Raw genomic sequence first — 15,297 nt, 5'->3', positions numbered from 1 at the left:
TGTTACCTAGCAGTAAAATAGGTACCTGGGTGTTAGTCAGCTGTCACGGGCTGCTTCCTGGGGGTGGAGGCCTGGTCGAGGACCGGGCCGTGGGGACACTAAAGCCCCGAAATCATCTCAAGATAACCAGTTCATTGACTGTTGAGAGGTGGGACTAAAGAGCCGAAGCACAATCCCCCCAAGCACAACTATGTGAGTGTGCACACACACACACAATGGATAATAAAAATATCAACCATTATATATGAAACTATACTCAATATTTTCATTTTTTAGTAAGTATATTATTATTATTATTATTATATATAAAAAAGAAAGAATAAGAGTTTAGTTTTACATATACTGTAATACAGTCAACCAGGCCGCAAAGTTTGATTAGACTCGTGTGGAGAATTTAAGGCATCCTAGAGAATATTAATTTAGGAGATGCTTCTTTGACACTTTACTTTCTACACTCAAGTTTTCCAAAGATTCACCAAACATTGACAAAGAGCATGATTCCTCTCAGCCTTCAGATTTCATGAAATCTCTTTTCTAATGTATTTATCTCTTACAACTGAATCAAGAAAAAAATTAATAATGACAGCAACTCATAAATTAGAACAATTTCTTGAAGTTCTCGTTCTATGTAATTTTTGGCATAACACAGCTGATTTTTTTGTCATCATAAGTTTTTAAAGAAATGTTCATGCACATCCCAGGGTAGATGACACAAAAATCAGCATGAAAATTACCTCTGCTGAAGATATTAAAAAACTACAAGCAGATGTCAACAAAGTTTTCGACTGGGCAGCAGAAAATAACATGTTGTTTAACAGTGATAAATTTCAGGTACTCAGGTACGGCAAAAATGAGGATCTGAAACATAATACAGGGTACAAAACACAATCGAATCTTCCCATAGTAGAAAAACAGCATGTCAAGGATTTGGGAATAATAATGTCCGACGATCTAACGTTTAGGGAGCATAACCAAGCAAATATCGCGTCAGCCAGAAAAATGATCGGATGGATTACGAGAACTTTCAAATCCAGGGATACCATCACAATGGTTGTACTCTTCAAGTCACTTGTGTTGTCCCGTCTCGAGTACTGCTCTGTACTTACTTCCCCCTTCAGAGCAGGAGAGATTGCTGAAATAGAGGGAATACAGAGAACATATACGGCACGCATAGACGCAATAAAGCACCTAAATTATTGGGATCGTCTCAAAGCTCTCCAAATGTACTCTCTAGAAAGGAGACGAGAAAGATACCAAATAATATACACATGGAAAATACTGGAGAGTCAGGTCCCAAATCTACACAGTAAAATAACAACGTACTGGAGTGAACGATATGGAAGAAAATGCAAGATTGAACCAGTGAAGAGCAGAGGTGCCATAGGCACAATCAGAGAACACTGTATAAACATCAGAGGTCCGCGGTTGTTCAACGTCTTCCCAGCGAGTATAATAAATATTGCCGGAACAACCGTGGACATCTTCAAGAGAAAACTGGACGGTTTTCTAAGAGAAATTCCGGATCAGCCGGGCTGTGGTGGGTATGTGGCCCTGCGGGCCGCTCCAAGCAACAGCCTGGTGGACCAGACTCTCACAAGTCGAGCCTGGCCTCGGGCCGGGCTTGGGGAGTAGAAGAACTCCCAGAACCCCATCAACCAGGTATCAACCAGGTAAGGTGCCGACTAATGACTGTACTACATCCCAGGGTAAGGTGCCGACCAATGACTGTACCACATCCTAGGGTAAGGTGCCGACCAATGACTGTACCACATCCTAGGGTAAGGTGCCGACCAATGACTGTACCACATCCCTGGGTAAGGTGCCTACTATAATTAAGTAACCATGTTGATTTTAGTGGGTGTTGTCTATCAGTCTGGAGGCCAGATTCACGAAGCAGTTACGCAAGCATTTACGAACCTGTCCATCTTTTGTCAATCTTTGACGGCTTTGTTTACAATTATTAAACAGTTAATGATCTCCGAAGCACCAGGATATTGTTTATAACAATAACAACAGTTGATTGGGAAATTTTCATGCATGTAAACTGTTTAATAAATGTAACCAAAGCCGTCAAAGATTGAGGAAAGATGTACACATTCGTAAGTACTTGCGTAACTGTTTTGTGAATCCGGATCCAGGATATCACTGCTATCGTACTCTGCTGACGATAGACAAAAACTGGTCGATGCTCGTTTGTCTAACTTAGAAAACCTTCACTTTGTCATCTTAGCTACTGATGCTGATGTTGTTTAAGAGGAGAAAAACCTACACATTACCACGCTTGTATTCTCTATAAAGCATGTTAATGTTTACGCTTCCTTCCATAGTGCACATGTAAAGATTCATTAATTGTTAGGTCAGGTTTTGGTGAGATCGCTGTACAGTTCCCTCGTTCTCACCCGTAATGACCAGTGAGCTCTACACTATGGATACCAGCCACCAAAATGCCCCCTCCAATTACAGGTCATTGTCCTCTAGAGTTAAGGGGCCAGATTCACGAAAGCACTTACGCAAATACTTACGAACGTGTACATCTTTCCTCAATCTTTGACGGCTTTGGTTACATTTAATAAAAAGTTTACAAGCATGAAAACTTGCCAATCAACTGTTGTTATTGTTATAAACAGCCTCCTGGTGCTTCGGAGCTCATTAACTGTTTAATAATTGTAAACAATTCCGCCAAAGATTGAGAAAAGATGTACAGGTTCGTAAGTGCTTGCGTAAGTACTTTCGTGAATCTGGCCCAAGGTTTTTACACTTATTGTGAAGTAAACCCCTTTAATTTAAACGTTTGTTCAAGCGTGAGAATGGGCGAGATTTTTGGAAACAACCGAAATTAATGTTCACAATTATTTTAACGAAGCATTCTACTGTTCTTCTTTAACATAAATTTTTGTGCCTCATTTTTCTCTATGTCCACTTACAGTTGTTTTTTTATTATCTTTAAAATGATAGCCTAAGCATTAATTTTTACACTGAATTGGTATCACTAGATGGATGCGAGTACTTAATTAGCCGAGTTGGTAACACTGGGGTGTTGACTTTGGTGGAGCCTCAGCCAATGGCCGGTCATATGTGTTGTGTTGTTGTGAGCTGTTGTGTTGCTGCTCCTCCCACCTTCAGTGTCACAACGTGAGCTGAAGTGTGTTGACGTATTTAAATGAATATTCTTCAGGGAAGACTATAGTTAAACTGTGAAAATAATTTAGGGACTGTATAACCAACTGCTTTAATAACTTTGTGTAGATATAGTAGTTGCCAAATGCAGTAGTTCTCTTGGAGTGAGCAGGGTGTATTTATTCTATTTGTGAAAAGACACTTGTGATTGGTGTAATTGTGCAGTATAAGTAGATAAATATTAAAATGGTTGTAATTATTTGCCGATGCTGTATGGAGGAAATATAATGTTGGAGGGAATGTACGAGCCGAACAGCTGGTACTGCTCCTCGCGGTCTATGCACGCTGTAAATACTGCCTTCCTTGCCAAGTGATCTTTCTTTATTGAGCAACTCTTTGGTGTCTTGCAGGAATGGCATAACAGTACAGTGGATGACACATTTAATCTGGTGAATGTAATTTTGGTCCATCTCTATTATGGGTTAAGTTGGCTTCTGTGCTGACCTTTCAATAACGCAGCGTTGAAACGACAAAGTAATTGCTGGTAACGCGCCCCGCCAATGGCAGGGAGTTTGTACTATTTAAATATACATTGATGTCTGGATTTATCGCTGACCATTAGGCCAGTTCTTGACAATGCGACTTGTGTGTATTTAAAATATATACCACCACGTTCTTAGTCGGTCGGCTTGTCATTGTAGGTGGACTTAGTGTTGTGAAGGTAATATAACGACTGTGTAGTTGTAAGTAGGCGGAGTTTTTCCCGTCAGGTTTTGACACGCTTAGTAAAGTTGTATATACACCTAATGACAAGTGTGGTATTTGTATATCTATCGGATCTAAATTAAGTTTCGGATTCCAGTATTAACTTGCACGGCATTATTTACAGATTATACTGTGCTCCTGATTCTTGCAGAGGCAGGTGTTGCATAGTTCAGTATGTGGTGTGGTAGGTCTGGTGACTGTTAGATTTCTATCTGCCCAAACATCCCCACCCAATGAGCGATGACTGGTGGCGCTAGTTACGCTCCATTTCCTCTTTTAAGAACATTAATTTTTCCGTTTGAAATAACTACTTTAATTGTAGTTTTAGAGTATAGTTGTATTGTCGATTTATATAATTTGAATAGAAGTGCAGGAACTGGTTGAGCTTCGACATCTCTCCCACCCTCCCCGATCCACATAGTCTACCCATCTTTCATAACATTCTTCACCTAATACCCTTACCAACTAATATTGTCATATCCCCACCCGCCATCCCTGGCGTCACATAACAGGTCATCGGCCGACACAGCCCTGACATGGGGCCATGTCACGCATCCACAAATAATCATCCTCGCCATCAAATTGTAAACACGTTTATTAAAGTACTGACACTTTACCTATCACTGTAATGCCTGACATAGACCAGGTATTTTCATGACTTGACTGCCATAACGACCCGTGTAGTTGTACCTAGGAAGATGAATACGGAGCTGGCTAGTGGTCACCAGGTGGAGGACATGAGCGAGGAGTGGCTGGCCAGGATGGAGCAGGAACAGACGCTCTACAACAAAGGTATGGTCCGCCTCAGGCCCGGAGGCTGGACCCGACGCTCTTCACCAAATATGCTGACGCCATCTGCAACTACAAGATGTAATGTCTTTATTGTTACTTTGATGACACTTGAATATGGGTAATGTACTTGGTCGGGAGGGTGGTGGGTGAACGGTGCCTAGATCACTCTCCCCCGATATATATATGTGGGTGTAAAATGTATACATTTGTATGTTCTCTATAATGTATACTACAATAATGTTCTCTTCAGTTCACTGAAGGTGACGTACTTGTGATGGGAATGCCCAGGTCTGGGACGACCTGGATGTTGGAGTTGGTGTGGACGATGCTTCACAACCCCGACCTGAACCAGAGGGGCAACCTGCCCATCTTCATCAGAGCACCGCATATAGAGTATGACACATTCTTGGTTTATCAGTGTGATTGTCTTGGTAACGCCCGGGACTAGGGCTATAATTACTGTATAGTCTGATTGCTCCTAATAAATCGGTAGGTGTGGTTAAAAGATTTAATTAGTGTTTAGCTGCTTAGTTCTAAATGAGCTCCGGTTTAGATCGCATTTATGGAAGACTTTTTCGGAATGGTAGTTCAGCAAGCAGCAGTATATTCACTAATTTGCAGACGTACCTTAGAATAGTTCCCTTTAATGTTGAAGACCATGTAATATTAGCGAAGATCTTGCAAAAGTTCTTTAAAATAGTGTTCATAAATATTCTTAACCATTTTATCTTGGCAGAAAATAAAAAATTTTGCCCAGACTTTTTTTTTTTTTTTAATATGACATTTCATAAAACGGTTACTCCTGCTTAACACTGCACCGGATGTGGATAAAATGTGACAATTTTGGCTGCTTGAGATAAAATTTGTTAATCAGACTGTGTGAAGTATTATTCCTTTTAGCATTTCCTGTGTTTGTACTTTACGTTGGTAGAATACAAAAGATGGGTTGTTCAGTGGTTGGTTGTTCAGATTAGTGCTGGCAAACAATTTTTTTTTTTTTTGGGGGGGGGGCATTATCTGGGGAAAGCGCAAATCCATTAAGACTATATAGCACTTGGGAAGGTCATCTTGAGATGATTTAGGAGCTTTTTAGTGTCCCCGCGGCCCGGTCCTCGACCAGGCCTCCAACCCCAGGAAGCAGCCCGTGACAGCTGACTAACACCCAGGTACCTATTGTACTGCTAGGTAACGGGGGCATAGGGTGAACAAAACTCTGCCCATTGTTTCTCGCCGGCGCCTGGGATCGCACCCAGGACCACAGGGTCACAAGTCCAGAAAGGTCAAGATACATTTTTGTGAGCGTTTGTACTTGTCTGTAATAAAGCCTCGGCCCAGCTTGATTTATTAGTTGCAAAAAGAGGGATGGGAATTGTAAATTCGTCATTAAGAGTGTTTGAGGCGGTGCTGGGCGAGGGGAGATGCCACCTTTTATAAATGTTCCATGTACACGAGGGGGAAGGGGGGGGGGGGCTGGCAGACTAAATACTAGTCGTTGCAGGAAATAAATGTCATAAATTTCTTGCTATATTAATACTGGTTGGGATGCTTACCCTGGCTTTACGGTTAAATGCATTTATGAAGTCACTAAAGCCTTTCATGAAGGCTTTAATGACTTCAATTTTTGGTATATTTACCAAATTGGTATTTGGACCAATCTTCATGATTGGCCCAAATACTTTGGCTCAATACTGTAGTTACATAAAATAGGTCATGCATGTGAAGCAATCGCTTCGGATGTCTTGGGTAAATATTTATAACACTTGGTCTTGTGTGTGTGTAAGCAAAATTATCATGTCTGACTCTGGTGATTGGTTCTTTGTCAGTGTTGGATAATTCAGTTTAGCATTGATGCCAAACTGTCCTAAATAAATTGTTCACTCACACACTACATTGTTGTTTTCAGGAAATGGGACCTCTGACAATTAAACCTGTCCCCCTGTATTGGGACGAAGGATGACAGTAGTACGTGCGGATGTACAACCTAATTAGAAAAGTAGGGATCAATACTATTGAATTTCGATAAATTAACTTTTCCACTGTAGTTGCAAAGACAAATTAACCTAACCTTTCCTAGGTCTATTACGTGCAATCGGAGGTTTAATAAAGTAAATGTTATACTAGGCATTGGAATACGTTTTTAAATGTTTCCGGACAATAGTACAAAGTTCTACCTAATTGCTTAGAACGTCAATCTTTGTACTATGGTGCACATGGTTTTTGTAACTCTTTAACCAGAGATTAGGTTGGACACTTAAGTAGTTAGGGACTGATATCCTGTGACGGAATACAGGCCCTGGGTATAGGTCATATAAAATTTGTGACGTGAAGCATAATATTGTTTTAAGATGGTGATAGTTTTGTGACGATAAGTGTTTGGTTTAAATTTCTTTATTACCTCATGATTACCACATGTTTGTGCACGTGATGTTAATGCGTGCTTGAATATGTGAAGTCTTGTGTTAACTGTCGGGTGCAACATGTGAGATTAGCAAAGAACCATTCGTATATCGGTTGCAATGTTGCAAACCCGTTTTCGTAAAGTCAATATTGACTTATTAAATAAGTGCATAGGTGACATACTAAACATAATAGATACCCTTAAAAAGCTTCATAGAAAACACCGACCTTACCTAACCTTGTTAGTATCTTAAGATAAGCATCTTATAGCTTCGTAATTACAATTGTTACTAAACTTATTATAGGTATAGGTTAAGTAATAATTGTAATTACGAAGCAATAAGATGCTTATCTTAACATACTAACAAGGTTAGGTAAGGTCGGTGTTTTCTATGAAGCTTTTTAAGGGTATCTATGTTTAGTACGTCACCTATACACGTAGTTAATAAGTCAATATTGACTATACGAATTTGCGAGAACGGGTTGAATATATGAATGATCCTGTATTTGTGCTTCTGGATGGGTTTATATAAAGATATGTATTACTAGAACTTATTGCATAATTGGTGATTTAATAAACTCGAATGTATTTATTCTAAAGCGATTAAATTTAAGTATTTCAGCTCTGGGTAGGTGTAGTAATAATAATAATAACTACAACAAATTTCCAGTTTTGACATGATGATTGACAGCAAGACCATCAGAAGCACTGTTGAGAATCCTCAGCAGTTCACAGAAATGTTTCGTCAAATGTGTCCAGGCAAGAAGGTAGAAGATGGAGTGTTTCTGCAGATTAGCGAGGCTCTACCTGCTCCTAGAGTGATGAAGACCCACCTGCCCAGCACCCTCCTTCCGCCTAGCCTTCTTCAAACCACAAAGGTCAGAGTTGGTTACTGTTCTAATGGTTTTATGGGAATAAAATGGTTGGATTTGCAATCACTGCTTCACGAAGCAAGAGTCGTAAGGTTTGTAATCAAACGATTAGTATTAGTTAAAATACAGCTACTGAAGATAAATATCGGTAAAATGTTCTCTAATCCTGCAGTTTCTATTCCTTCATTTGAATTTTTTTAAGTCTCAATCTAAATATTGACAAGACTGTTTTCTTTAATAAATGGATCAAATTTTAAACGTGGGAGCCATGTGTAGTGGACATGTATAGACCCTTTCCTCTCCCTCCTTGAGCTGCCGCCACTTGGGGTTTACCTATTGACTAGTTTGGTTTTTCCAATAACCCTGCTCGGCCGAGAGCCAGTGGGTTTTATTGCTCGATAAAACGGTGGGTACAAGACGTGCAGGCTTGCACACACCCATCTTGTCTCGCTCACTGCCGTAACCTGTACACTTTAGGATACTTTCCCCTTTTGTTCTAGGATTGGAAGGAGGTTGGAAAGTGAGACTTTTATAATGGGCAGTGTTTTCTGGCTATCTAGTCACTCTACTTTTCACTGGGCGGTTCGTGCTCATCAGTGTCGATCGGATAAGTAACAGTATTTTGTTATTGCCAAGAGTCGGCTGCTTAAAGGAAAAGTTCGAAGTAGAATGGGCTATGGAGACCCTAAGTACAAGCTCTTCCAGATCCATTATCTGGATCAGTAACTGATACTAAAGATCTGGGGATGTATTTGGGTTTTCATTGTGAATTTCAGCCCCGAAGGGCTAGCGGTACCAATTATGGAGCTGGTGGGTTAGTATAGCCCTCCAGGTTTTCAGTTTTCTGTTTGCCTGAGACTTTGGCTGATCAGTGCTGTCGTTGAAGTTTGGTGAGGTGACCTCTTCGAGGTCATCTTGTATCAAGTAGGTGTGATATTTGTGGTGTGGCGAAAGACTCCTCCTAAAATTTCCTAGTCTGAAGAGTCTGTAACATACGTAGTTGGTGTCTTTAATCCCGCAGCCTGAGGTAGGCTCGGGTGTCGTGGATTAGTGGTAGAAGCTATTTCAGGAGCATTGGTGGTGCTGTTAGACTTTGTAAACGGCACGTCTGCTGGCATTACTGCCGAGATAGTGATGGTAGGAGTGTTGGGAACTGGAGAAGGAAATACTGTTTTTGCCACCCGGGCCTTGGGTGGTTCTAGTCTGTTATAGTTTTCGTGGTCGATCTGGTGGTAGTCTGTAGAGTGGAAGTGAAGGCAGTGAGACTTGCGACCAGGGCGGAGGGTATGGTAGCAGTTGTGGCAGCAGGAAGGTCATCAGGTACAACAGGTGTTGGGAGTACATTCGCAATTCTACCGATTGATTGATGAAGATTAAGCAACCAAAAAGGTGGCACGGGCATGAATAGCTCGTTAGTGGTAAAATTTAATCGTCGGGCTGCTGTCGCGGGGTTGACAGTATTTGAGGGTGTCCAGCTGCTGGATGCCTTTTTTTTACCATAAGAGTGGCAGTGTTGAAGGCATCAGTGTGGTTACGGAAAGATTCGAGTACTCTTAAAGCTCCTCTAAGGTCGTTGGTTGCTTCACATTCCAGATGGCGGCGAAAAAGTGACACTTGTGATTGTTTGGCAGACGGTGCACTCTTTCTGGGTTCACCAATCTCCAAGTTGCATCTGTAACCTAGACGTAATCTACATAACCGAACTGCTATTTACCTGTGGATTCCTTTTGGATATTTAATTTTTTTAACTTGTTGTTCTGAAGATAACATATTACAGAGGGCGAACATTCTGCTACTCTGGTGTAGATAAGCTTTGTTGAGATGAGCTTTTTGGTGAGTCTTTCATGTACTGTAGGCTGGGTTGGATTATATCAATGGATGACGTGTTGCCAATTTAGCAATTTCATCAGCTTTCTCATTTAATGTCACTTTCCTGGATTTTCGACTTGGACTTACGGGCGGTTTCCCTAACCGGTTGTCGGATCACGAAGTAAATTTACGGACAGTGTTATATTGGGTATTTACAATTATAGACCAATATCAAATCTACCCATTCTATCAAAAATATTTGAAAAAATTATTTACAAACAGCTCTATTCCTACCTCGTAAAATTCGACATACTCAGCCCTTGCCAGTTTGGCTTCCGGTCCCAAAAGAGCACCAACGATGCAATCATTAGTCTCCTTGACGTTATCTACTCAGCCCTTGACAAAAATGAGTTTCCGATTGGACTCTTCATTGACCTAAGAAAAGCCTTTGATACTGTTAATCACAACTACCTCTTACTTAAACTCCAGCATTATGGAATCCGAGGCCTTGCCCTTGACTACATCCGATCCTATCTTAGTGACTGACACCAATATGTAACCATCAATGATACAACTTCTTCCACTCTACCAATTACCGTTGGAGTGCCACAGGGCAGCATCTTAGGACCTCTTCTATTTCTTATATATATAAACGATCTGCCTAATGTCTCTAATATTCTCAAACCTATATTGTTTGCTGACGATACTACCCTTATCTATTCAAACCTCAACCCACATACACTAAATAATGTTGTGAATAATGAATTAAAAAAAGTCCACTTATGGATGTCAACGAACAAACTAACATTAAACATCGAAAAGACTTACTACATCTTATTTGGAAGCAAATCATCAAATGCAATTCGGCTACAGATAGACAACATTAACATCAGTAATAAAAATGATGGCAAGTTTCTTGGCCTATTCCTAGACAAGAGACTCAACTTCAGCACCCACATTCAACACATAACTAAAAGTCTCTAAGACAGTTGGTATACTCTCCAAAATCAGATATTATGTTCCTAACTCTGCTCTCCTCTCACTATATTATGCACTAATCTACCCCTATCTTAATTATGGTATCTGTGCATGGGGGTCTACCACTGCAAACCACCTTAAGCCCATCATCACACAGCAAAAATCTGCTATCAGAATAATAACTAACTCTGCTTTCAGACAACACTCGGCTCCCTTGTTTAAATCCCTAAACTTGCTAAATATTAACTCCCTCCACACATTCTCTTGTGTCAACTACATTTACAAAACCCTGTTCTTAATGCAAACCATGCTCTGAAACTCTCCCTGGACAGATGTAATAGGACCCATTATCACCACACCAGAAATAAATATCTCTTTGATATTCCCAGGGTCAAACTTAATCTGTGTAAACACTCTATGCAAATTAAGGGACCTAGTCTATGGAACTCACTCCCTAGTGAATTGAAAAACTGTAAAACTTTTGCCTTATTTAAAAGCGAAACCAAAAAGTACCTAACTTCATCTTCTTAGTTTCCTACACTGAGCTTTAAATATGCTCTGTACCTAGTGTTACCCAATCTCCTAATTTTTATGTAATATCAAACAACCTTATCATTGTGTTCATTGCTGTCTTCTGTTATGTGCTAGCCATATGCTGTATTGTGACTACCAATTTGTTGTCAACTACCATTCAAGCTGTCATTGCAATCAATCTTGGCTACCTATGTGCTTTAATATACTGTACCTACAATTTTCTCTCATCTTTTTTTTCATTTCATGTAATCTGTTATCATTTTTTGTCTATAAATTTTGCAAGTATTTACCTCCTTAAAATTTTCTTAGATTAAGGACCTGCCCGAAACGCTGCGCGTGCTAGTGGCTTTACAAGACTGTAATTACCATATTTGTATCCTCACATTCCTTATGTACATTCTTGTATATGCATAAATAAATAAATAAATAAATAAACAAATACTACTCGATCGACTTGGGGATTGTATGAATATGTTTGCCATTAAATTTTTGTTTCTCTAATAGGCACTGTGCCTATTTGAGAAAACGGCAATGTATTGTAACTTAGAGGAGAGACTATTGAATTGGTGTCACAACGAGGGTAATCGCGCACTCCACACACTCTTGTGTTGGCCGCGATCATGATTCTACATTTATATGCATATGTCTGTGTAGAGAATTTTATTCCGAACACTATACAAACAAAAAAAACGGAGTGAATCAAGTATAAACTTGAAAAAACATGAGCAAAGTAAAAACATTTACGCTCACGGGTACAAACACGCGTAAGATTTTATTCGCCACAAATTTATTTGACGCTCTGTTGGCCAATTCTACCCATGTTCTTATAGAACTTTCTATTGCGAACACATTGCTATAAAAATGAAATACGTAGCTTGAGAAATAATGTCATGACAGTGAAATAAGTATAAACTTTCAAAGCGCTGCATCACAACAGTGTCGTCGCTGCTGAAATCACGGCTAACGCTTCGCCCAGTTCCCACACTCGTGCGGAACATAATTAGACATTGATAGGCATATGTCTGGGTAGGGAATTTTATTGAGAGTTCAGTGATATCAAAATAAGCGCTGTAGGATGACTGTGAGGCTGGTAACAAACGAAAGAGTATGAACATTTACTTCCTGTTTGGGTGTCACGGCGAGTCATCTTCGTGTTTATTTACTTCGTGGTGGGATAGCAAATGCTTGGGTGACATTTTATGCATATGATCTTGTAGAGAATTTTATTGCCAACGCATTGATACCAAAATGAAAAACGTAGCTCGAGAATTGATGTTAGAAGCGTGAAAAGATAATAAACTTTTTTGTGTTCACGCTTGAGCGCCCAGAACGCCGCGCGCACAACCCGCTTTTTTTTTCGGGGAGTGCCGCGCACTAAAGTGTTAAGGGGATTCCCACATGGGACGGGATCCAGTTTAGGGTGATGTTGAGTCTTTTGCCTTTAGTGACTGCTCAGATACAAAATGTTGGTAATTATTTCCACGTAGTCTTTCCACTGCTTTTTTCCTATTTGAAGTGCAGCTTTTGAGTCTGCACGAAACTCGAAATGCCATTACACAATCGCATGTGCGAATGCCTGTTTGTCAAACGGCTCGGATTGGGTTGATGCTGGTCCTTATGATTTCCAATATGCCTGTTTACTGTCCGTGCAAAGAGCAGCGCCAGCACTCATATTGTGTAAACCGATCCGTCTGTGAAGTTGTGGGTGGCTCCTGCTACTGGAATGCTGCACATTTGCTTCTCTATGATGCGCTTTAGGATTGTGGGATTGTAGGTTTCCTTTTTAATCGGAAGACCTTTTACTACTATTTTGAAGGTAGGCTCCTCCCATGGCGGGGAACAAGTGTAACGTGGGTGTGATTGATCACGCTATCAAAAATCGTGCTTTTTAATTGTTTAGGAAATTTCCCATTCTGGCAGGCTAAGAGTTTCCGTTTTGGCAAAGTCAACCACAAAGGCCTGCCGTACTGGGACTGGATCAGGGGAAAATAATTATCTTGCTGATAAACGTAGCTGTTCTTTGATATTCGTTCTTGAAGAGAGGGCAAACCCGTTTCCAGTGTAGTTTAAAGTTTAGTCCACATACGGGCTCCCAGGGCAGTTCTCGTAGCATTGTTTGGAGCAATTTCAAGCTTTTTCAATTATTGGTGTGATACTTGAGTGAAGGTACGGCATAGTGGATTACTGGTCTGACTGCCTGTACATCGTATGTGCGAAGGACTTGCAGATTGGCTCCTCCAGAGAGGGAGGTTAGTGACCTGAAGATTGCTGTCTGAGCCGCTGTTCTCTAAAGTGACCTCGGCATTAAAATTCTTATGTCCATGATTATTCCTATATACTAAGTGATCACCCGTTCAATTGCTTGACCCTGTACTATGAGCTACACGTTGGGCTTCGCTTTTATTATGGACATGGCTTTTGTCTTTGTGGGGTTGAGTTTGATACCAATCTGCTTTGCCTCTTCAGTGATGCAGTCTAAGCATTTGGGTGCAAGGCACGCCTCGTCCCTTCCTTTTCTGATGATGACAGCAGTCTGCATAGTTTGGCAGCCTGCAGTGTTGTGGGAGTTTTAACCTCTGTTCTTTCCATTAAACAATTGAAGAGGAAGGGGGGAGGGGCTAAAAATACCGCCTTGCGGTGTATCATTTTCATGTCTTTTTTTTTTTTTTTTTTTTTTTTTTTTTTTGAGAAACTGTGCCATGAAGTGTCTCTTGCTTCTGAGACAGCTTTTAGTCCAGGAGAGCAGGTTAACTTTGACCTCTTTATAAACAAGGCAGCAGAGAATAGCCAATTCAAAGGCTTTCTCGTGGTCCAGGAATATCGGCCCTCCTGGTCTGTCGTTAAAGTGAGCTAACAGTTGTAATACAATCCACTGAGCCAACCTCTCGTCTATAGTCATACATACCATGGTGCAGTTTAGGTATTTTCCACTAAAGTCTGTAGAGTGTTGGCTGTCTTTGCTGCTCAGCTTTGGAGAAATGGGCCTGGGTTTTGCTGAATCTTTGGGTTTTGGGATCGGTACCGTTTGCTCTATTAAAAGCTATAGATTTAGTTTTAGAAGTCCAGGCTCGATTAATTAACGTAAAGTGTGCAGCGCCTGCCTCTGGGCAGAGGTTCCTAATCATTTTATAGGATATTTTGTAGTATCTCGGGGATGTAATCTTGGAGTTTTTATTGGTTCAATTGTGCTCGTCTAGTGTGTAATGGTTATTAATGTCAAACTTCTGAAAATGCTGTAAAGATTCTGTGCCACCTTTATTCCGGTCTGCACTGCCAGTACATCTGCAAGTTGAGTACTGGCTGCTTTCTGCCTCCTGGTTGCCAGTACTTCCGCTTCTGATGCGGATCCTTAAGGTGTGGGGCTTTTAGGTGTTTTATTTCCTTTGGCCCAGTGGATTTGCTGCCACCTCTAAGGTGGTCATTCAGATGTGAACACCATTCTAGCCACTTTCGTGTTTATTAGCCTGGTCTCTTGCTGCACATGTTCCTTGACCTCACAAAGTCCTGTTGTGGTCACTTGGCTGTTTTTTTTATATAGCACCATTGTGCTGTTGAGTCCGAGTTCTAACACGTTTGCAATAGTACCAGTAATCTTTGGTGTCTGAATAGTTTTTTCAGTGGGATAGCGTTTGTGTGCACTTTGAATTGCATCAGCAAAATCTTGTTCTGCCCGACTTAATGTCTTTGGGAACATATTATTTTCTATGCCACTCTGAAATGGTTTTGAAATCGGTCCCATTTTGCTAAAACAAAGTTAAAGGCTTCAGATGGAGGTGGGGTCGGTAGATTTAACTTACGATCAATCTGGACCCCATAGTGGTCGCTTGTGAGTGGGCTCAACTGACCATGTTGCTGCATTTCTCAGGGAGGCTGAAACGAAGGTTGGGTCTAATCTACCTCCTTGGATGTGGGTGGGTTCATTCTTGGAACCCACCCACATCCAAGGGTGGAATATAGTAGTGTCTAAATAAGAGATCTTTTCAGCAAGTGTAGCCGTGTAAACATTTAAGATTTTTTAAAGTTTATCTTGGC

At 40.7% G+C, this 15,297-nt stretch overlaps 1 protein-coding gene across 10 annotated transcripts in view; it reads left to right on the top strand.

The window, feature by feature from the left end:
• The first annotated feature begins 364 nt into the window (after positions 1-364).
• LOC123750642 (sulfotransferase 1A1) overlaps positions 365-15,297 on the top strand; it is a 39,202-nt gene continuing 24,269 nt past the window's right edge. The window contains exons 1-4 of one of the 10 annotated variants that reach the window (XM_069320088.1): positions 2,621-3,132; positions 4,567-4,674; positions 4,925-5,067; positions 7,743-7,950. In XM_069320088.1, the coding sequence (XP_069176189.1) occupies positions 4,949-5,067; positions 7,743-7,950 (327 nt within the window). In that variant the 5' untranslated portion in view covers positions 2,621-3,132; positions 4,567-4,674; positions 4,925-4,948. Of the gene's footprint in view, positions 3,143-4,566; positions 4,753-4,924; positions 5,550-7,742; positions 7,951-15,297 lie in introns of those variants that run through there. The other 9 variants (XM_069320087.1, XR_011226222.1, XR_011226219.1 and 6 more) reach the window with 9 other exon arrangements.

This window comes from Procambarus clarkii, unplaced genomic scaffold (genome assembly GCF_040958095.1).
Source record: "Procambarus clarkii isolate CNS0578487 unplaced genomic scaffold, FALCON_Pclarkii_2.0 HiC_scaffold_97, whole genome shotgun sequence".
Lineage (NCBI taxonomy): Eukaryota > Metazoa > Arthropoda > Malacostraca > Decapoda > Cambaridae > Procambarus > Procambarus clarkii.
This window is presented reverse-complemented; position numbering and strand designations above follow the sequence as displayed.